At 35.0% G+C, this 21,386-nt stretch overlaps 1 protein-coding gene and 1 pseudogene across 4 annotated transcripts; one reads left to right on the plus strand and one right to left on the minus strand.

Moving 5' to 3' along the window:
• Nucleotides 1–6,739: 6,739 nt before the first annotated feature.
• LOC104608899 (glucan endo-1,3-beta-glucosidase, acidic-like) lies at nucleotides 6,740–8,452 on the plus strand (annotated as a pseudogene). Its single transcript, XR_016078911.1, has 2 exons — nucleotides 6,740–6,856; nucleotides 7,236–8,452. The product of XR_016078911.1 is annotated as a glucan endo-1,3-beta-glucosidase, acidic-like (transcript).
• Nucleotides 8,453–12,375: 3,923 nt separating this feature from the next.
• On the minus strand, nucleotides 12,376–15,943 carry LOC104608897 (protein IQ-DOMAIN 12-like). Of its 3 annotated transcripts, XM_019199696.2 has the most exons (8): nucleotides 15,572–15,943; nucleotides 15,363–15,467; nucleotides 15,223–15,288; nucleotides 14,633–14,773; nucleotides 14,253–14,549; nucleotides 13,781–14,011; nucleotides 13,478–13,618; nucleotides 12,376–13,399 (listed from the first exon to the last, which is right to left on the minus strand). In XM_019199696.2, exons 4-8 carry the CDS (start codon nucleotides 14,705–14,707, stop codon nucleotides 12,785–12,787), a joined length of 1,359 nt encoding a protein of 452 aa, XP_019055241.1. In that variant the 5' UTR covers nucleotides 14,708–14,773; nucleotides 15,223–15,288; nucleotides 15,363–15,467; nucleotides 15,572–15,943; the 3' UTR covers nucleotides 12,376–12,784. The 3 variants fall into 3 exon arrangements, with proteins under 3 accessions (XP_019055241.1, XP_088747666.1, XP_010273326.1); XM_088891540.1 differs by lacking the exon at nucleotides 15,223–15,288 and having other exon boundaries at nucleotides 14,633–14,825; XM_010275024.3 differs by lacking the exon at nucleotides 15,223–15,288 and having other exon boundaries at nucleotides 15,572–15,942.
• Between the last annotated feature and the right edge of the window lie 5,443 nt (nucleotides 15,944–21,386).

Here is a 21,386-nt window from a genome sequence, read left to right on the forward strand (position 1 = left end):
CATAATTGTTATTTCTCCCAAAACTGTTGATTTGGTCACCAAACCATCGACCCAAGCGGTCGAACCGTTTAATAGTTTGACCGGTTTTTATTTTTTAAAATATTTTATTTTTTGTCAGAACAGACCGTCCATTCGGTTTGAACGGTCAGACCCATGAGATGCACGGGAACTGGACCCCTAATCGATTCATTGTACGGTTCAGTTTTAAAAACCTTGGGATAAACAATCAAAAATATATTAATTTAAAAATCCACTAAACTTTCAATAAAAATAAATATTAACAAAACTTAGTAAATATTAAAAATGTGTTTCAATTCCACTTAAAAATCAAACTTAATAAATGCTAATAAAAATAAGAAATTTAAATATTAATTGATAGTTTTAATAATATTATTACATAACTTATGAGTTGAAACCATTTTTGTGCATAGTTAACTCATTAAAATGATAAAAATTAAAGAAAATTTAAAATTCAAAAGCTGTTTTATTAATAGTATTTTTATTGCAAAAAGTACTCATATGCAAAAATTACTAAATAATAATGAAAAAATACCAATAATTAAGTAAAAATCCAAAAAATCTGAAAAACATAAACATAATTAAAATACTAAAAATAATTAAAAAATATTCAAAACTAACAATATTTTATATTAATAAGAGTATTTGCGCAAAATAATTAAAGTACAAATAATAGTACTTTATTATTAAAAATTACCAAAAATTATTAAAAGTACCCAAGCCAGAATTATTGAAAAATATTGAAAATTAGATGTATTCTTTTATTAACTATGGTATTTATTTAGTTATTTAATTTATTTTTATTGAAAGCAATTGCAAATTAATTTTGTAGTGACTAATATAAAAAAGTAAATGCTGAAAATAGTGAAAATTATTGAAAATACTCATATGCAAAAAAATTATTGAATAATAATGAAAAAACACCAAAAATTAATTAAAAATCCAAAAATTATAAAAAAACTAAAGCTTAATTAAAATACCAAAAATATATAAATTAAAATAATTGTATTTTATTGCAAAAATACAAAATAAAAATGAAAAAAAATATGTATTTTAATTATTAATTGTAATATATTTAACAATAATTATTTTTAAACTGTAATTAACAATAATTATAATTTAAGCTATAAATAGTATAAAATTACATTTAATTACCAGAAAATTACATTTAATTAGTTTTAGCTAAGAAATTATCAATATTTTTGAAAAAATGCTAATTTCCAGAAATTATTGTATTTTATATAAGTACAACAATTAAATAAACCTGATTAGATCTATAAATTTGAAGGCTCAAGCAACTATTTTCTTTTGAGTTACACCTAACCCAATTAGATGTAAAAATAATTAATAATAGTTATTTTTAAATTGTAATTAACAGTAATTATAATTTAAGCTATAAATAGTAGAAAATTACATTTAATTACCAAAGAGTTATATTTAGTTACTAGAAAATTACATTTAATTAGTTTTAACCAAGAAATTAGCAATATTTCTGAAAATATGATAATTTCCAAAAATTACTGTATTTTGAATAAATATAGTAATTTAATAATTACAATATTTTAATAATTAATAATAAAAAGTAACAAATCATTTATAACTTAACTTAACCCGATTAGATCTATAATTTTGAAGGCTCAAGCAACTATTTTCTTTTGAGTTAGGTCTAACAATAACTTAACATAACCTAATTAGATCTAAAAATAATTAACAATAATTATTTTTAAATTATAATTAACAGTAATTGTAATTTAAGCTACAAATAGTAGAAAAATACATTTAATTACAAAAAAGTTATATTTAATTACCAAAAAATTATATTTAATTAGTTTTAACCAAGAAATTAGCAATACTTTTGAAAATATGAAAATTTCCAGAAATTACTATAATTTAAAAAATTCAATAATTTAATAATTATATTATTATAATAATTAATAATAAAGAGTAACAAATCATTTATAACTTAACCTAACCCGATTAGATCAATAAATTTGCACGCTCAAGCAACTATTTTCTTTTGAGTTAGGTCTAACTGAGATATGCACCATACCCACACATTATAAGGGATAATTAGATTCCAAGTTTAATTGGGTATCAAACTTTTGGAGTCCAATGATGGCTTTAGCGGATAAGGCCCAAGCTAAACAACCCCTAATAAGCTCAACTTGGAAGTTATATGTATATATGGTAAATAGTATTATATAATATTTAAATAAAAAATTTATATTAATATATATATAAATGTTATATATTTTTTATAATAGACTAAAATTAAATAAAAATTTTATTTTTTAAAAAATCATAGTTTTATAATTAACACAAGTCTCTTTATCAATAGAAAATGTGCAAGCCCGAGCTTGAGCCCGGCCTAACCATCGAGCCTAGATCTTGAGCTTGAGCCAACCCTTATATAAAGTCCGAATCTCAAGCCTAAGGCCGGAGCCCGATTTGTACACAAATTGTCTTAATTTAAATATATCTTTATAAACTAATATTATATTAATTTAGTAATAAATTAATAAACTAATTTATATTTCCTGATAGTGAATTGATATTTATTAATAATTTAAGAAGCATATATATATATATATATATATATATATATATATATATATATATTATAACATAAGTACTTTTTTATATATATAATAGTGTCGGGCTAGGTTTATTTGAGAAAGCCTGGGCTCAAGCCCATGGGCCTAAAATTTTGTCAAAGCTTGAAAAATAACAAGTCAGGCTAGGTTGGGCCATCAGGGCTACTTGACCCATGAATAGGTCTAATTTGTATATATAAACAATTGTATATATAAAAAATCATATAAAATACAAATTTAAACATCTTTCTCAACTTTTTTTAAAAATGGACATTTCATAGCTTGGCCCCTTGGCCTAACCCAAGGCCATGGACCAGCCCGACATGGGCCCATGCAGGCTTGGGTCGTGGGTTGTGCCCAACCGACCCCCCCCAAATTATTATAGGTGAGGGAGGCACGGCCCGAGATGCCCCATGGGCCAACACAGCACAGTGCGGGCTGCATGCGGGTGTCGTATTGGCACAACACAACCCGATTTACACATCTACCTTACCCACCCAATACTAGGGACGGGGCAGGGAATTTGAGGATTCCCCATCCTTGATGAGGAGTGGGGTGCCTTGCCCCTGAACTCGCTTGATAACCGATATTGAGGAATGGTTGCCTAGCCCTGGACCTACCTGGCACTGGGGACGAGGTGAGGATGGGGTAGAGTGTCTTGACTATGGTGTAGGGACAGGGATGGGGTGCCTCACCATGAACCCACCTCATTGTCATTTCTATATAATTGCTAATTATTAGTGAAATTAATAAAAATGTTACCTTTTGTAATTATTTTTATTTATTTAAAGTTAATCAAAATTTTATTTAAAAATAATAACAATTATTAAAATCACTACAAATTATTAATAAAACTAAATTTATTAAAAAAAAATTATTCATATTAAATTAACAACAATTATTTTCTATGAATCAACATTAAATGAAAAATAGAATTATTAAAATTTTAGATATTAACAATAACTTTGCATCGCCCAGGTCCCCGCTAGTAAAGTGATAAAGACAGAAGAGTAAAGATCCGACTGCTAATGGGGATTATTTTTATTCTAACAGTTTTCTAGGAATCGTATCAACTATATCGATCCCTACCCTTTGCATGTTTCCTTAGGCACAGTTTGAAAGGAGTACAAGTACAAATATGTAGAATGCAAGACCTTGTATTTTATATGTATTTGCACTGTACATATTTACATTTATACTCCTTCCAATCTGAGCATTACTGTTTGGTTAAAATTTTGCTTTTGAGCTTTGGACTGGGAAAAACAAAAATTTGTAAGTATTTTAAGCGTTTGTTATGAATTACTTTTAAAAACATAACAATCTAAAGAGAAAACATTTTTAAGCCCGAAAGCATAGAGTCCAAAATTAGGGTTTCATGATGTTGAGTTTTAAATGCACAAATCATGAAACTTATCCCAATATGATCTTTAATTTCTTACTTATTTTTTCCAACTCAACAACTTAAAATCCAAGTTTAAACTTTTGATACTATATGCCCATATCGGGCAACAGGCATATCATATTGTATCAGTGGGGTACTGATAAAGGGAATAAAGGGTTTTGGGAATTTGGGCATATTTCACGGGGTAGGCATACTCCCTGGTCATAGATTGGGTTGGGCTGGGCCAGGGTTATCTACTATGAAAATGGTTATATATAGCTTGAACTTCAGGCCTGAAATGTAAGTCCAATTTCGGTTCATACTGCTGGCCCAATTAGTTTCAATTAGGCACGCGAGCTTTACAATCCGAACTCGAATGGCTCATAAAAAGCTCAATTTATTTCCACACTTAAATATATTTTAAAATAAAATATTATATTATCTATTATATTTGTCATTTATAATGTATCATATAATATTTTGAGACACGGCTTATATGCCAATTTAGAAACTAGAAATGATCACACATGAATAGAAGACATGCCATCATAATAATGAAATCCTAATTAATCTTTAGTTGTCATGTTTACGAAGAATTGCATTCAGTCAGATCTGACTTTGTAAGTGCTTAATATAATTATTCGTTAAAAAAGGAAATGAAAAAGCAATATATCTATTAGTTGACCCATTGTGTGAACCACCCTATTTAACTAAGGAGATGTTTGGAACTGTGGTCGTTTTTCTGAAAAACAGTACCATGTTGGATCTACATAGGTGTTTCAACAAATATCAATATATTTGATTGTTTGGTTCACCCGTTTTTTGAAAAAATGCTTGAACTGTGGGCATTCCTTGTAAATTGGGACCCCACCTATGTATGAAATGTTAAATTTGGCGTTTCATGCATCAGTGAACTGTTGCCCCCAACGGTTGATTGATTGACGATTACGTGTATCTTATGTGGTGCTTACCTGTTAGCGCATATATGAAAAACGGTGATGAAAATCACCTTATCAAACAACATAGTGTTGTTCACCGTCTATATGGCAGAAATACTCCAAAATAAAATTAAAACATTTTTTTATGAAAAATAGGTCTTAAAAACATGGACATTTTTTCTTAAAAATCAGTCCCAACAAAATCTCACCGTTCCAAACACCATCTAAAATGCGTGGACATAGTGCATAGCTTAGACAAAATAGGTGACAGTGGTTCCATGTAAAACAAGCATTTTCCTCTCTTCTCAAGAAGTTCAATTGGAGAGATCGGGCAGATATTGCTCTCCCATTGCGTATATATAAAGTTCTGTCCATGATTAATGACAAGAAATAAAACAAAATATGGCAAGGTCAGAGTGATGCTTTGAGCTCTTTAGTTGGATAATGCAGCATGAACTCATTCACCAATGCGACAAGCAAGCTCTTCCTCCACATTTAGACCTGGCAAAAAATTGACCCAACGTACAAATCTGAACCAATCCAATCCAAAAAAACAGGGTTAGGGTCTCATATTTAGCTACTTAAATATGAGAATGACCCGACTCGATTTAATCCGAAAAAAACTGGGTTGGGTCATGAATCAACCTGCTGATTTGATTGTCAAGTCTAATTAAGACTATTTATGCATTATTAAAAGTTTCCACTCTTTAATTTTTCTATTTAGTCTTTACTTTTTAAATTGTTAAATGTTCAATTTTTTGTATTTTATATTTGGAATTTTAAGATTAATTTTTTTAATTTTGGCATTTTATATATAGTTTTTCTTTATTTTTTTAAATTTCGATTATTTTTTAGAATGACCTAAATTGACCCATGGGTCAATCCTGACCTAGACATTTACGATTAGGTTTTAGCATTTGACAACTAAACTCGAAATCAACTCGTAGGATGTTGATCCAATCCAAATCCGACCCACCCAACCCAATTGCCAATTGCCACGTATATCCACATCAAACCATTGGAATTTGTTAGAGCTGATGCATGATATGATCAACTCATCCCAAGTCTAAGAAAAATTTGTGAAGTACGAATACATCCGTTACAGAATTCTGAATTCCAGTCCCCCGCTTACTGTTAGCCCACTCCCCCTATAAACCACATCTTGCCCTTGAATTTGATATCAATTCATGGTCAGGATGGATTCCCCTGTACTATGAGACTTGTAATCTGGGCTAATTTGTCATTCTCCCAAAATTTTGCGTACTGGACCCTTCATTTCCATCCTCGTCAATCCTTACGCATAAAAGAAATATATGAATCGTTTGCCTTAAATTGGAGTATATCGAATATCTCGACACCGTCATCACAGTTTGTGGAGTCCAGAAGACTTGCACGCTGATGAATGGCTACGTGCTTACATCAGGTCTCTCTCTCTTAACAAAAAATAACTTCAATCCTAGCCATTGAAATTGTAAAACTGGTGAGCATTTATTGTTTTGTTCTGAAGCGAACAAAGACGACGATCCATTTGATCATGTACTCTGTCACTGCAGATCTCCTTGATGGGTTAGTTCAGTCCACTCAAAGGGTTTGTACACGAATTTCAGTTGAAGAAAAGAAAGATTTGCACGCCGAGTGGTGCATCAAATTTAAGTGGGTTTTTAAGTCTTGCATTTATGTTGTCATTGGGAATGCTAAAAGGTTGCAATTGATTAGTCCCTTTGTTGAAAGGATAAGGCAGTAAAGTAATCCAAAAGGATGAAGTTATTAGCTCTTAAGTTTTCAATTTTGGCACCTATAAAACGGGCTCAAATGGTGATGAGCTACAAGAGATACAGATCTTGGCATCCTTCTTTGACCCAGAGCCACAATCAACCCCCTTCTTCTACTACATCTTGGACTGCTTCTGCTAATGGCTACATCAGGTCTCTCTCTTTCTCTCTCTTTTTCTGTGTATGTTTCTAGTTTTCACTTTATAGGTGCGAGAATCTTGGTGTGTAACAGCTGTTTGTCCCTTTATATTTATGTCATCAACATACTTGAATAAGTTGTGAGCCATTAAGTCATTTGGTTGTAATCACTTATCAGACGGCCAGCTTCCAAGGCTCAAAACCTTATTGTATTTGGATTGAAATTCAAGTCCACAATTTTTTTTTTGAGAAATTTTAACATTTGCTGCACAACCCATAACTTGTAATAGGAAATATCATGCGATAATCTGATTCTGTCTTTATGAGTAATATCTTTGATTCAAATTTGGATGAATAAACTAACGGAGTTCCAACCATGGATATATGGGTGCAGGCACACAAGCAATTGGCGTTTGCTATGGAATGAGTGGCAATAACTTGCCACACCCAGATGAAGTCATTGATCTCTATAAAAGAAACAACATTCAGAAGATGAGGCTTTATGCTCCAAATGAATCTGTTCTTGAAGCTCTGAAAGATTCTAGCATTGAGCTCATGCTAGGCGTCCCAAACCATGAACTTCAAGTTGTAGCAAAAGATCAAAACAATGCATCCAAATGGGTCAAACGATACATAGTAAGATACAAAGATTCTATCAAATTCAAGTTTGTTGTTGTCGGCAATCAAGTCAGTCGCACCCATCCAAATGATTTCAAATATATCCTCCCTGCCATGAGAAACATGTACATTGCAGTTCAAACAGCTGGGTTCCATGACCAAATCAAGGTATCGACTGCAGTTTACTCAGGAGACCTCACTGATACCTACCCTCCTTCTAGCTCTATCTTCAAACCTCAGGTGCTCTCAGCAGGCATGCGTGAAATCATCTTCTTCTTGGTCCAAACGCGGGCACCTTTACTTGCTAATGTCTACCCCTTCTTCGCATATTTGCATAATCAAAGAGACATCAAGCCTGAATATGCCTTTACTTGCCAATCAGTGAATCAAGTTGATTACCAGAATCTATTCGACGCCATGGTCGATTCTTTCTATTATGCTCTTGAGAAGGTGGGTGGGCGCTCGTTGGATGTGGTTGTATCAGAAACTGGTTGGCCAAATTCTGGTGACTCTATTTCCACTTCAGAAAATGCAAGAAAATACTACAAAAAACCTCATCGGACATGTGAAGTCTGGAAGAGGCACTCCAAGAAAGCCTCGAAAGCCCATAGAAACATACCTATTTGCAATGTTCGATGAGAACAAGAAGGGTGGACATGCTAGGGAGAAACATTTTGGGCTGTTCTTTCCAAATAAACAGCCCAAGTACCAAATAAGTTTCACTTAATATAAGAGTGAGATGTGAATATTGTGGTATTGATTAAGAAGGTCCTGCACTCCTGCTTGAAGCTTTGATGTATGTTCATGTTAAAGAAAGGGTAGGGTACACTTAAATTAAGGGCAGTAGGAGGGCCCCTCATAGTTTATCCCCTCACTAGATGAATGTGATGGTAATTTAATGGTAGGTCCTGCTTCGCTATTTCTATGTATGTTGATGCTTAATATAAAGCATAATATAGAAGGCCTTATCTCCAGAACTGCTCCACGTAGCTTGCTGTTTATGCAATCAGATATAATTGGAGTGATATGTCAAACAGAAAGTTATCAACACCCTCCATTAAACTCTTTTTTTTTTTTTTGTTTTTTATGTTTAAAATCATAGGGAAGATAATTTCCAAATGGGTTTCACTCTCACACCCAATCCATATCTGATCCAAATCTATACAAGATCCATGAAAGTAACTATCCAGTCTACTCAGGCCTTTTTTCTTTTTTTGATTATTTTAGTAAAACCCAAATGGAGAATGTCAATTCAGCCCGGGTCAGACTTTGTAGTTACCCCAAATCGAAAACTAGAAATTATGCAGAGTTTTATCTAGGTTCAATCCACTCAATTTCATTGCATTACGGGGGTGATCACTTTTAGACCAGCCCCAGGCTATGTCCCTTTATTATAGATGCTAAGCCCAGACCGGCCCGCTGAAGCCCATGGTCTCCCCTTTCACGTCTCTAGCTCCTGATCTCTGCTTCACCTCTCCTAATCTCCTCTCCACACTAGAGTCCATACTGCAACGATGATGGCAGCCTAGTTCCTCAAGTCACCTATCTGATTCCTTCCCTATTGCTTCGTTCTCTTCCTCATCCTCTCCATATCTCTTCTCCCTGTTTGCACAGCTCTCTTCAGATTTCTGGGTCAAAGAATCGGTAATACTGATCTAAGTTATAGCATCCCTTGACCTTGAACCCACCAAACTGTCTTCGAAATTTGAAATCAAAGTTTGCAAAATCCTTTTGATGTAGGTGCATGTGGCAGGACCAGGATGGTGCCATGTGGCATCGACTGAAATAAATCCTGGCTGTTCACTGCTAACAACCTCAACCAACGCCCAGGCGAGCTCAAATAGATGTGTCACTCCCTATGTAAGTTATTTTGGCTTTTTCTACTCTCAAGTTCTTTAGCATTTGAGTGACCTAATCTAAGATCCTCCCCTCAGGTATCGTCTAACCCCTTGATATGCACTTGACTAATTTGACTGTTGGAGTCTTCGCTCTTGTGATAATACCAAGAGCTTTTCTAAGTTGCTCTTTAATCCTTATGTTGGATATTGAAACCCTTGGACAAAGTAAAATTATCTTATTGCCCTCGGCCCATCCTTGGCAGCAACACCTTTAAATATGAAAAGAGCAGCACAGTATTTGGAATTGCTCCTTTCCACGGTGGATGAAAGAACCATGTTGCTGTATGCTTGAGATAATCAACTTTTCATGATAAAGGAGGATTCCCTTCTTTCTAGGAGCAAAAATGAACTCCTAAACAGAGGATGAATTATGAGTTTAGGCTCTAAAGTTTAAACGAGCTTGCATCAACTGTGACTACCGTTCCTAAGAATCTGATAAAAGCGTGGACAGATCTCTCCTTTGATTCAGATTCAACATAGCAAGGTGATCTGGTTTTCTGTTCACATAATGTTTAAACTTCAAATAATTGAGACCTCTCGCAGGGCTGGGAGGCAGGTCCAATGTCAGGGCTTAACCTATGCAATATTCCAAGAAGATGAAGGTATTTTTTGTGTCTCCAATGGACTGGTTCAGCACCACTTTGGCCGGTCTAGCCTGGCCCATGTTGAAGTCCTTTGTCTAAAATCTAAATTCTAAAGTAAATTGAGAATACCAAGTGAATGTGGCCGTGTTGGGATGGGTTTACTGTATGGTCTTTCAGTTCCTCTTCTCAACCAATTTCGGCCATGTTTGGACTTCTTTCCAAAAATCAGAATTAATGGTAGTATTAAACGGCATTAGAACTTTTTAGACAACAGAAACGTTGTCTAAAACTTGAGTTGAAAACAGTTTCAGGTTGGCCCAACCCAAGATGCACCCTCAATAAGAAGCCAGCAAAATCCAACCTAAAGCTGAACTTGGTTTGGCCCTAGTTACAGAGATCGACAGAATTACACGGTTATTTGGGCTAAGTTTGAGTGATATTTCAGAAATGTCTCTGAAACTAGTACCAATCACCAAACTTGGTACCGCTGCTAGGAGTCAGAGTCTGTGTTCTAAAAGCATTGGAATTTGGAGCAGGTTTTAGAGGGTAGAGTCCATCAGCATGCGTCAGGTCACTGTGGTGGAATCGGCAGGCAAGCTTGACGAGTTGATAACTTGATATGCTGTCCTAACAAAGGAATCCACGGCCTTGAGGTGGAGTCCACGACTCTGACAATCTAAGCAGAAATATTTCATCCTCCAAATGCTGATTCTAAACCCGCTTCCTTTGAAATTTTCATGCCCAAAACTTTGCCGACATAACAACTGACCTATTTGTTTGTTGGGTTGGGAAAAGAAATATTCCTACTATTTCTCAATTACCTAAGCCTGATATCAATTCATAAACTATTGTTCCATTAGTCTGAACTCTGAAGATTGTATTAACTATATGACAAAATAATGAAAATGAAGACTCAATCTTAGAAAGCTACCAAATGAACTGCAAAACCTCTAGCATCATATTACATCTCCATCTTTTTGTCTCTGTTTACTAGAAAAGTGTCCATAGTAGAATGGTTATGTTAATGAGTGATTATTGTTCCAATAATACCCTAGCCTCTTAATTTGGTTTTAATTGCTTGGGGGAAAAAATGCCTTGTCACCACTTGTCTGATTGAGCAGAATTTGATAATCTGTATGTGACAAAAAGAAATTTTTGGGTTACAAGGTACAAATCCTATTGGTAATGCTATGCTCACAAAAAAAAAAAAAAAGTTGTTATGGAGCTTTTGAGAAGGTTCTAAAACAAGTATTTGATTGGACTGAAAAAAAAAAAAACAAAAATGTATGTGAAATTTGACCATATATCCTCCATAAATGGGTAATAACGGTATTTTATCTCTTGATTGTTTTTTGAATTAGGGAAGTATAGGGAAACCTCATTCACTTATCAGAGAATTAGCTCTTCTACTAGTGCTGCAATCTTTTTTTTCTCTGCAATGCTGCAATCTTTAATTGAGAAAAGTGACATTTTTCAAAGTTTCATCTGTAGACATAGGCACAACATGTCATTTAAATCCTCTATTTTCTTCTCTATTGTTGCATTCTTGTTTTATTTTATCTTGATTTCTATAACAAACAGAGGTGTTTGTAGCTTAAATCATGAGCATTGGAATCAAAAGTATATCTGTATGGTGCCGTTTGGATTGAATAGTGCAATTATGAAATCTATACAAAATCTGCACCTGGTTTAGCTTTGCATCCATTTGTTTTTTACTATGTTTTACACTTATACCTGCTGGAAGTTTGCATTTTTTATCTCATTTGCACTTGGTGGCAATGCAAACTTTTAGCCTAAAAAGTGGGGGCAAATATCCATAAAAATGAAAAGTTAGTTTAGTTTTACAGTGATAAATTTACTTTCTTGCCAAACGAGTTTTAATAGAAATGGATGCAAATACAAATCCCAAGGCATAAATATGCCTTTTTAACATGGTAAATGTACATCGATTTTGATATAAAATTTTTAACATTTGATCAATTTTGAGTGCAAATGTACATTGATTTTTTTTTATATAAAATTCCCTCTTATTTTGGGTGCAAATATGCCTCGAAAACTGTGTTTTCTGTTATTGTAAATGCACAAATGTATTCTTGCCAAACACTAGAAAAACTGAACCAGAGTGCATATATGCACTGAACCGGCATTTGCACTCTTCCCAAACAGAGCCTAAATAAATAACCTTCCTCCTGCCTTTATTCTCTTTTAAATGAAGTAGGGACCACATCATTTTACTTCTCACAAACAAATAAAATAAAGTCAAACCTGAAACAAAACTAAACCACAACTTGCACCATTTGCAATCCCATGCATTTACACTTGTGCAGAACATTGAGATAACATTTGCTTGTGCCACAATGTTCTTACGAATTCTCTTATTGGATGTTCACCCAAAAAAATTCAAAAAAAAAAAAAAGAAACAATATAGCACTTATTGGATTAAGAATACTGGTATGATATTTCATTCAAAACCAACCGTACCTCCTGCACACAAAAGGGATACATCCTCCAAAGTTTCTGCAAAGAATATCATCAATCTGCAATTTACACTAACAAATGAACACAAGCAACCTCCTAAAAGAAGGGAAAAAGAAAAGCAAACAGAAAGACTGTCAAAAATTAAATTTACTCTTCAAATGTTCATCTAGGAACACCAGATATTAAGATATTCACAACTCCATCTCCATTGAACTGGTGACAGATTCTGTTCACTCAAGTCTTTAGGATATCTATAAGATCCATTTTTTAAGAAAACATAGTATCTTCAGCTTGGAGCTTTTGGATTGCACTGTTAGGTTTAGTAAACAACCCAGCAATCAACTGGCAGACGTGGTTGTTGGAAGTCAGCCAAAAGCTTTGTGTTGGTCCCAGTTTTGCAATGAAAATATGGAATCAAGGCTGAGATCTTTAGATGTCTGGTATGATTTTATTGGAGCTGAAATGCCTCTAATTCGTGGGGATCTCTGTTGACAACCACTCGGCTTGCAAATTCTATTGATGAAAGTTGCATCACTACCGTTTGTAGAACAAAAGGAATGCCTACTCTTAGATGGAGAACCATGATCAGAATAAGCATCAGCAGCTCCCAGCCTCTGCCTTGGTGTGCTAATCGATCGCACCTTTGCTTTTGCAGATTCGGTTGCAGCCATGTAACTTGGAAGAGCAGAAAAACCAGAGAAAAGATCATTGTCCATGTTGTAGCTCCGATTTGATTGATGAAATGATCTTCTTGGAAGCGACAATGGGGAATTCATTCCTAGCAAGTCTTCATGTTTTTGAATTTCTCTTGGTCTAAGATGTGCCACTCCTACATCTCTGTCTATGGCATTTAAATAGGCAATTCGGTCAAAATTCTCTAGTTGTTCCTGCTTCCATGCTTGGGTATCCACCCAATGATCTAACCAGTTGCTGAGCATCCCATCTACATTATTTGGTTCAGATTCTCTTCGCCTCCTCTCCTGAATAATATTAATTCAATCTCAAAACATCAACATAGGACTAAATAATTTAAAGGAATTCAAATGAAGCAGGCTTACCTGATGGCTGTATGAGTATCTTTTTATGCGTTCTCTCTTGATCATGGCGTCTTGCTTGGTTAGGAACATGGAATTTGTTTCTTCCTTTGTGAGCAAACTGTCATCCCACCTTCTCTGACTTTCCAATCTGAGTTTCCCCAACTACAAATTGAGCAACAAAAAATAAAATAAAATAAAGAAGACATGGATGGTCTAACTTGTAACATAACTTTGACATTGCATCTTTTAATGCCCCAATGAATGAGGCAAAACAACGTTCATTGTCATCTCTTTGAATTGCATACAGATTAATACTTCACTTACCCTTGTTCCCATGTCTTCCAATTCCTTGTTTGGATCTATCAACTCTTTTTGCTCTTCACCCGTCCAATTATCCTCCACTATTCCAAGTCTCTTTGCACGGACCTGAGATTGGATCTTTACAAGGGACTGCAAACTCTTCAGTGTAGTCATAGCTTGGCGTCTCACAGCTCGACCTCGAACAATAGCCTGAAGCTTCACAAGTGCCTTGAGCGCCCTCAGTGCTTTCCTTGCCTGTAATACTTGTGGATATGAATTCATAGACAGAACGTAATAGGTGGAGATGGAAAAACCAAATTAACTTAGATATTACTTTTGTCTTTGTAGTTCCAAAATGTACAGATGCATAAATAGTACAGAAATCTTATCAGTTAATGGCAATTAGTAGGATAGAGACTGACAATTCATAGGGACAAAACCATAAACAAGACAAAGAGGATGCTTTAACTCTGGTCTAGAGTCCCAAGAAGCTTACAAGATAACCACGGAAAGCAGTTTGAATTTTAATGGCAGCCCATTCTCGGCTTCTCCCTTCGCATAGAGCATATGATTTAGATGTCCCCCTGAGACGGACAACCTCAGCAGCAGCCTGAGCCGCAGCTACGGCAGCCTCAGCAGCAACCGCTGTTGCAATTGCAACAGTCATAGCATGTTTGTTCTGCTCATCTTCTACCTCGCTCAGTGTCCTCTCCTTTGTTGGAGATGCAGCTGCAAGTACATGAAGGCGCTTGACCTTGAACCGTCCAAACATCCATCTCCACCTCTTCTCCTTCTGCAGATGGTTATAAATATTAACATATAGAGATGCTCAAAAGAGCACAGCAGCACAATCAATGAAATTCACCACATATGTACCTTATCTAGTTTTTCCTTTGCCTCTGAAATAAAAAGCCTTCTCACCAGATTAAACCAGCTCTTCTTCTTTGCCATTGGAGAACCATCACATCACATCATACGAGGCAAGGAGAATATGAAGGATGAACAGACATCACTGATCTGACCAATTCAAACAAAAGGAGTATATTGTAATGGTGTCTACCAAATTTGTCTGCAATTATCAAGCAGACCTCAGTTTTATACAAAAGAATTCAGAACCAAACGATTCATTCACATAAATTAAACCATACCCAAATTTACAGTCTCATTCAAGTCAACAGAAAATCTAATTTCTACCAAAAGGAGAGAATCAGATCCAGAAAAAAAAAATAAATATAAAAAGGTAAAAAGAAAGAAAAATCCATTTGATGATTTGCATAAAGAACTCAGCTTTGTTTATGCTAAGACTATAACATCATCTTCTAAAATCCACAGTTCCTTTCTTTCTCCTCATAATCTCTCAAACCCATTTGCTAAAGCAGAGAAATCCTGTGAGGATTACGAAGAACTTCTAAAATCTTAAACTCTGTAGCCGTTGTCTGTGAATAAAACCTGAGGAGCTCTCTTACCCATTTCGAATAAGCATTGAAATTCGATAAATTAATCCAGAATCACAACATCAAGCAGCTTGGTTCCTAGAATTCACAGATATTGAAACATAAATACCAGTAACAAAAATCCCGAATTCATAGGAATCCAATAGGTGTACCTGGAAAAAACTGCGCAGAAATGGGTTAACAGAACCAACTTTCCGGAAAACTCTAATTTTCAATTCAGAATTCTTCTCTTTCTGATCTGGAAAAACACCCGGTACCTGTTGAAGCAATCATCAGTGGATAATAATCAAAGTGGGTTTCCTATTCTTTTGTTGAATTTATTTAGTTTTTTCATCTTCTTTTTCAGGATGAACTGAGCTACCTAAAACGTGGGCCTGCAGGCAAGAACTGTCAAGAAAAAGCCAGACCCATTTCTCTTCAATGATGGAGGGAGTGGTGCAGCTACTTTCTCATCTCATGGCTCTGTTACAGGGTCCTTTTAACTTGCTGGCTCTCTTTCTCTCTTACTATACCCCAACTCTCGCTTTCCCTTCTCTTTAAGTCCTAACTGTAACTGACATGTTCAAGTGTCTCTGAAAGTCTGAATTCTGACACCAAAATGACTGTAATGCCCCCTTCACCTCTGAGGAAATCTTGCATGTGAAAGTGACCCATCGTGGAAAATGGTGCCTCTCCATGTTACATGTCAATTTTTTGTTGACGTTGGAGCTTGATTCAGCCACATCAACGCAATCTCATGCCTACAGCCACAGGCCCCATCTATTCAGAATTTTAGATCACTGTCATCAATAGCTTTTTGCATTTAGATCTCTCTCTCTCTACCAAACCAAACGGGGTATGAAATTTTTATCCTACCTGGTTTTAGAGTTCAGAAACAGCACCTAATGTCTTCGAGAAATCCAGCAGCCGTAGGAACAAAGCATCCTGGAGTCCCGAAAGCAGAACAAGAGAAAAAGAATTATTCAATAGTTAAATATTATGTATGAAATTATTTTAGGAGTCAGGTCAATTGGTGGGTCTCCTTTTGATAAAGAAAACTGAAAGAGGTTTCCACGTGGCAAATTGGTTTGATTCAAAACGGGTTGGGTGCTGGTTTTACCGGCTGTACCCGGGTATCCACTATTCTAAAACAATAATTCTAAAATATAAATTTTATTGAATATGTATTGGGTTAGAAATAAATAGCAAAATAAGATATATATATATATATATGCATTTTTACCTCCTATAAATTTCAAGACTCATATATATACTTGAATATTCATTGGTAACCAGGTCCGGCGGTGGACCCATTTGCTATTACGCCTCAAACGTATGGAGCCAAGATGGATCCGCTTGTCAAAACCAATCCAAGATTTGTAGAATGTAGAAGGTATGTTGGATAGGCGGGTAATCGGGTAGCCCGACACCTTTGCCACATGGTAGAGCCTCAGAGGTCAGAACAGATTTTCAGTAGTGAATTTGTTTGTGGAAGACATCAATTAAAGTGGAGCTACAGGCTGATTTGGACTGAAGATCTGTATAAAGTGGACCGTTCATCGTCCAGAGGCTCGCCTAATTAGGGTCTTTTTTAGTATATTTATAGGTAGGGCTGTAAGTGGTATTTTGTTTGTTCAAATTCAAGTAAGAGTTCCATTACGTTAAGGGCGATCTGAATTCATTAGCTTTATAACTGGGTCTAATATGGATTCACTTCTATCCGATTCAAATCTCATAGTTGTTTTTGGTTCATTTTATTCATGACCCACCAGCAATTACATTGCCAAAATTCAACTGTAAACGGAGTTGCATCACTCTGTTTTCCACTTTTAAAGCTCCTGGAAAGCTTAGGAAATAGCACAATTTAATTAATAAATTAGAAGTCAATCAGATCATTCAGATTTTTGGTGTGGACATTCTCTTTGCTGGGCCTCCAGTGGTGGTCCTGATGCCCAGAGCCCTGAGCCCTGTAATATTTTACGCATCACAAACCAAAGTATCAAACATTCCTTTATTTTTCCCTTCTTTCCTGCCTTGATTAATCAGATGGAAGCATGGACCCTTTAATTATCACATGAAGCAGACTGAGACTGTCTTTTTAAAGAGGAGGGTGTTCTTGAATCATGTATCATTTAAGTGGGTCCAGGAAGGAGATTATCAAATCACACAAGCCAAGAGATTGGAATCATATATCCTCATAGGTATTTAATTTATTTTCATTTGAACACCGAAGAGTACTAAAAATGTAGAACAAGGTGAAGATGAAAGCTTCCATCAAGTCAAGAGCTGTCAATTTTTCAAGCTACGTGAGCCTCTTCTAGGTCCAGACTCTGTACATTTTCCCTTTGTTGCTCTTTTTACTATACAGTAGTTGACATTTTTCTTGTCTAGAAAGGAGGGAGCTACGGATGGATTAGGGCTCAGCTATCAGGCCACGACGAGCAGTAGCCCTTCTGGCTACCACATTGGGCACCCTCATTGGCTGATAAGGAATAAACTTTAAAACTCCACATGGACTGCTGCAATGGCAGATGTGCTTGTATGTGGAACTTTAGCAAGGGAAAGTACATCTGCAGAACAGGACCCACTACTATTGGAGAGTCTCCTTGTGACAACAATCAGCGAACTCTCTTTTGGCTTTGCTCTCTAGGTAAGTCTTATCCCCTTTATCTCGGACAGAATGAGAAAGGAACCCCAGTTTCAGATATAGCTTAGGCTCGGTTAACTAAACCAGCTTCAGTCAATGCTCAATCTTTGTTTATGAGATGCAAATTCAAGAACAATACTATTGGGATCTTAAAAATTAAATCAAATCGAAAAATTATGCTAACAGAGGTTCATCATAATCTAACTGTAGCCATTTTATCACAATGAAGTAAGAATCACCAAATTCCATCTTTATACCAGAAGAAATTGATCCATTACATTTTTTTTAGTAAAAGGCGAAAGAATAATTCTCTCTATGATCACTATGTAGCTGCCTTAATTTGAATCACAACCCACATGAGGACAAAATATAGATTTCCCTGCTTTATCATCACTTAATTCAGCACATTTATTAAATTAACCATGTTTAACATAAAAAAATACCAAATTGAAGAAATTAATAATTGTTCAATATGACAGTTAAGTAGTTAGCAACGATCATTTTGCTGGTGGCTACACATATTTAATCCTTCTAAGATTTGCTGTCAATTGGACGGGTTGGGTTTGGGCAGATCCAATCCTGAACTGATAAATACATATGCATAACCAGTCTCAAATCATATTAATAGGCTCAGAACCAACTAAAGCATCCTTTTTACTCAAATAAATAAGGCATTAGGACTCAACTATATTTGATAACTCTACTTTTAACCTGTATATAATTGGCTCGGGGCTTTACTGGTTCCAAACTCATTATAATTGGGACGGGTGATTCAGAGCCAGATCCTATTAGGGTTGGTTTGGTTTGGTTTGGCTCTCTTGGGTAGCCTACTTTTTTTTTTTTTTGGCTACTTTCCTTTTATGTCTTCTTCCCTTTGAAGATAGGGTATGGAACTGCCAATAGAACAACGTTGGAAGTAAAATGCTGTATGAAGTTAAGGCAGAGAGTGCAGTCCAATGCTACAAATTCCTGTCAATAAGGGGTCTGGGGAGGGACAGATGTATGAAGCCTTGCCCCTCTACAGACAGAGAGGTTGCTTCCAAAGGCAAAGAGAAATTGACAATAAAAGCAACACAAAACAAATTAAGTGATCAATGAGGAAAGAAAGAAATGCCTTATATGAAGTAATTCTTAAAAGTAATTTGATGAGTTGAATTTTGCTAAACCCGAATCTAAAATTAACCCAGTTAGGATTTAGGAACATACCGAGTGAATACAACTTAAGGTCGCATTTGATTCAATAGAAAATAGAAGAAAAACAGAAAGTTGAAGGTCTTAAAACGGTTTGAAACAAGTTTTCTTATAATACCCTAAATGGTTTGGTATGATATTCACAGATGGGACCTTAATGAGTTTGTCTGAAGTCTCTTAATGTGCATGACATGTGAACACTACTATAACCAAAAGATAGTGGGGCAGAAAATACTGTATAGAAAAAAATGACGTTGGTGCAAATTTAATTCATAAAACCAGTATAAGAAAACAAAATCACAGTATTCTTTTGGAATTAAATGTAGTGGCTATATTGTTTTCTTCACTCAAGGTTCTTCATGGTGCATACTTTTAAAAATAAAAAGAAAAAGACAAAAAATCAACTATTTCAATGTATAATTGACAATTATACTATGTGTACGTTTGGTTTGAAAGAAAAGATAGGAAAAGGTAGGAAAACCTATACATTCAATGTGTTTAGTTGACAATTAGCATGTATGTTTGGTTTGAAAGAGAAGCTAGGGAAAGGATCTATGATGAAAACACAGCCTTAAAGGATCTATGAAGAAAGCTCCAGCTTGAATCATCTAACTCTTTATTCACCGGCATAAACAAGCTCAATCGCCTAGACCTTGGTGCTGAAGCAACTGAAATTTCAGAAAAGAGAAATACCCTATTTCCTTCTTGTCTGTGGATTGGGAGACCTCTTAATTCATGCCCCCCCCCCCCCCCCATCAAAGACTTTGAATTCATTCTCTTCCTCTTTGTGTATGTGTTTTATTTATAGTTAATTGGTAAATAACCTCTTCTTAATCAAATGGGTAGTAAACTAGTAATTAAAGGAAATGGACTGAAAAGTTGATTCTTATCTCAAAAATTAAATGAACTAGAGCTTTCATATACTATAGTGAAGTATATATCCATGGTTTATACTATAATTTCCCAACTCCCTAGCTGACTCTATGAATCCCTTATATTGGCTCCATCCAAGCATAGGGAACTGAGTCATAGTAATGTCTCCAACTGCATATGACCTCTGAGTGAAGTGATAGATTCCTTGGGGCAGGGCCAAGGAGCTAAGAGGACATGGTCCCCCACAAAGTTTTGAAAACACCCTTTATATACATTGGGAGCTGGCGGAAGGTGGACCCATGCAAATGGAGTGCCCCCTTCCCTAATCCTGACTCTGCCTTTGTAAAACTCTAATTACTTCTTTGACTCCTAGTCCAGTGACAATCACTTGATTCCTGGTCAAGTCATTTTTCATTGATTCCTTACCCAGGACCAATATCACTATTTTGATGTCCATTTTACAACAGGAATGTTTTTGTTTTTTTTTTTTACTTGTGTTAAAATCCATTACATCAGCAGAAAAATTAAAACAGATTCTTCAACCATTTTGTTTCCAGAAAAAATCAATCAATATTTTTGAAATTATCCATGCACCAAAATAATAGTTTCTAAAACAAAAACAAAATTTTGGAGTAGAGAGATTACATGGTCTGTGATATAAGACATCAATCACCTGATAAAAACATTTTCTTTAAATCAGAAATTCAAGAACACAGTTTTGGGTCAATTTTGAAAATAAAAACCACATATGCAACCAAGAACATGTTTTGTATTTTTTGTTATAGGAACCAATTTGTTTTTGGAATTCATAAGGGAAAAAATAATTCACCTTGAAAAACTTGACAATAGGTTTATTCAGCTTGCACACATTTTTATATGATTTTCAAATAAATTAGCCCACTTCTGTTTAACTTATCCTGACTATTCAAAATCTCCAAAGATCCCTCCTCGTCAGAGATCTACTGTTAGGAGGAATGGTCTTTTATAAATTTATTATACCACCCCTCCATTGAATTTTCTATAAATGAAAGTTGAATTATGCAATGATGAAATTTATTATATTGCCCCTCTATTTGAGATTTGGTGGTTCATCTGTTCATGCTGTACCTTTGGGTTGGAGGAGGATAAAAGAAGAGATATGTTTTATTTTTTTTTACCTGCTTTCTTTTTTAAACAATTATTTAAGAGAGAATCAGAGTTAGTTTGGTCATTCAAAAATAATTAATAGACTAGCCGGATAGTTTTGTTAATGATCACTTATGGTGACCTAATGGAAGGTAAGTTTCTGATAACAAAAATTGTCTGACAGTGGGGTTTCTAGAGAGTTTAATTTGAAAAGTCAGGATAAATTTAAGAGAATTTAAAAGAAATGAGGAAAAGTTAAGGAGAGTATTAGATGTACAATAACCCAGTAAGAAAGGTTTCAGCATTAGGTCCTATTTTTTCCCAATAGATTTATGTTGTATGAGTTGGGATTCTTTTCTTT

The sequence above is a fragment of the Nelumbo nucifera genome, chromosome 7 (genome assembly GCF_055504915.1).
Source record: "Nelumbo nucifera cultivar China Antique chromosome 7, China Antique-T2T, whole genome shotgun sequence".
Taxonomy (NCBI): domain Eukaryota; kingdom Viridiplantae; phylum Streptophyta; class Magnoliopsida; order Proteales; family Nelumbonaceae; genus Nelumbo; species Nelumbo nucifera.

Bases quoted from the DNA above. Each gene is read 5' to 3' on its own strand.
- LOC104608897 (XM_088891540.1), bottom strand. From the start codon at position 14,707: ATGGCAAAGAAGAAGAGCTGGTTTAATCTGGTGAGAAGGCTTTTTATT. The intron at 13,619-13,780 runs GTAAGTGAAGTA...CTCAATTTGTAG, and splicing joins TGGAAGACATGGGAACAAGG to TTGGGGAAACTCAGATTGGA. The intron at 13,400-13,477 runs GTAAGCCTGCTT...AATATTATTCAG, and splicing joins GATACTCATACAGCCATCAG to GAGAGGAGGCGAAGAGAATC.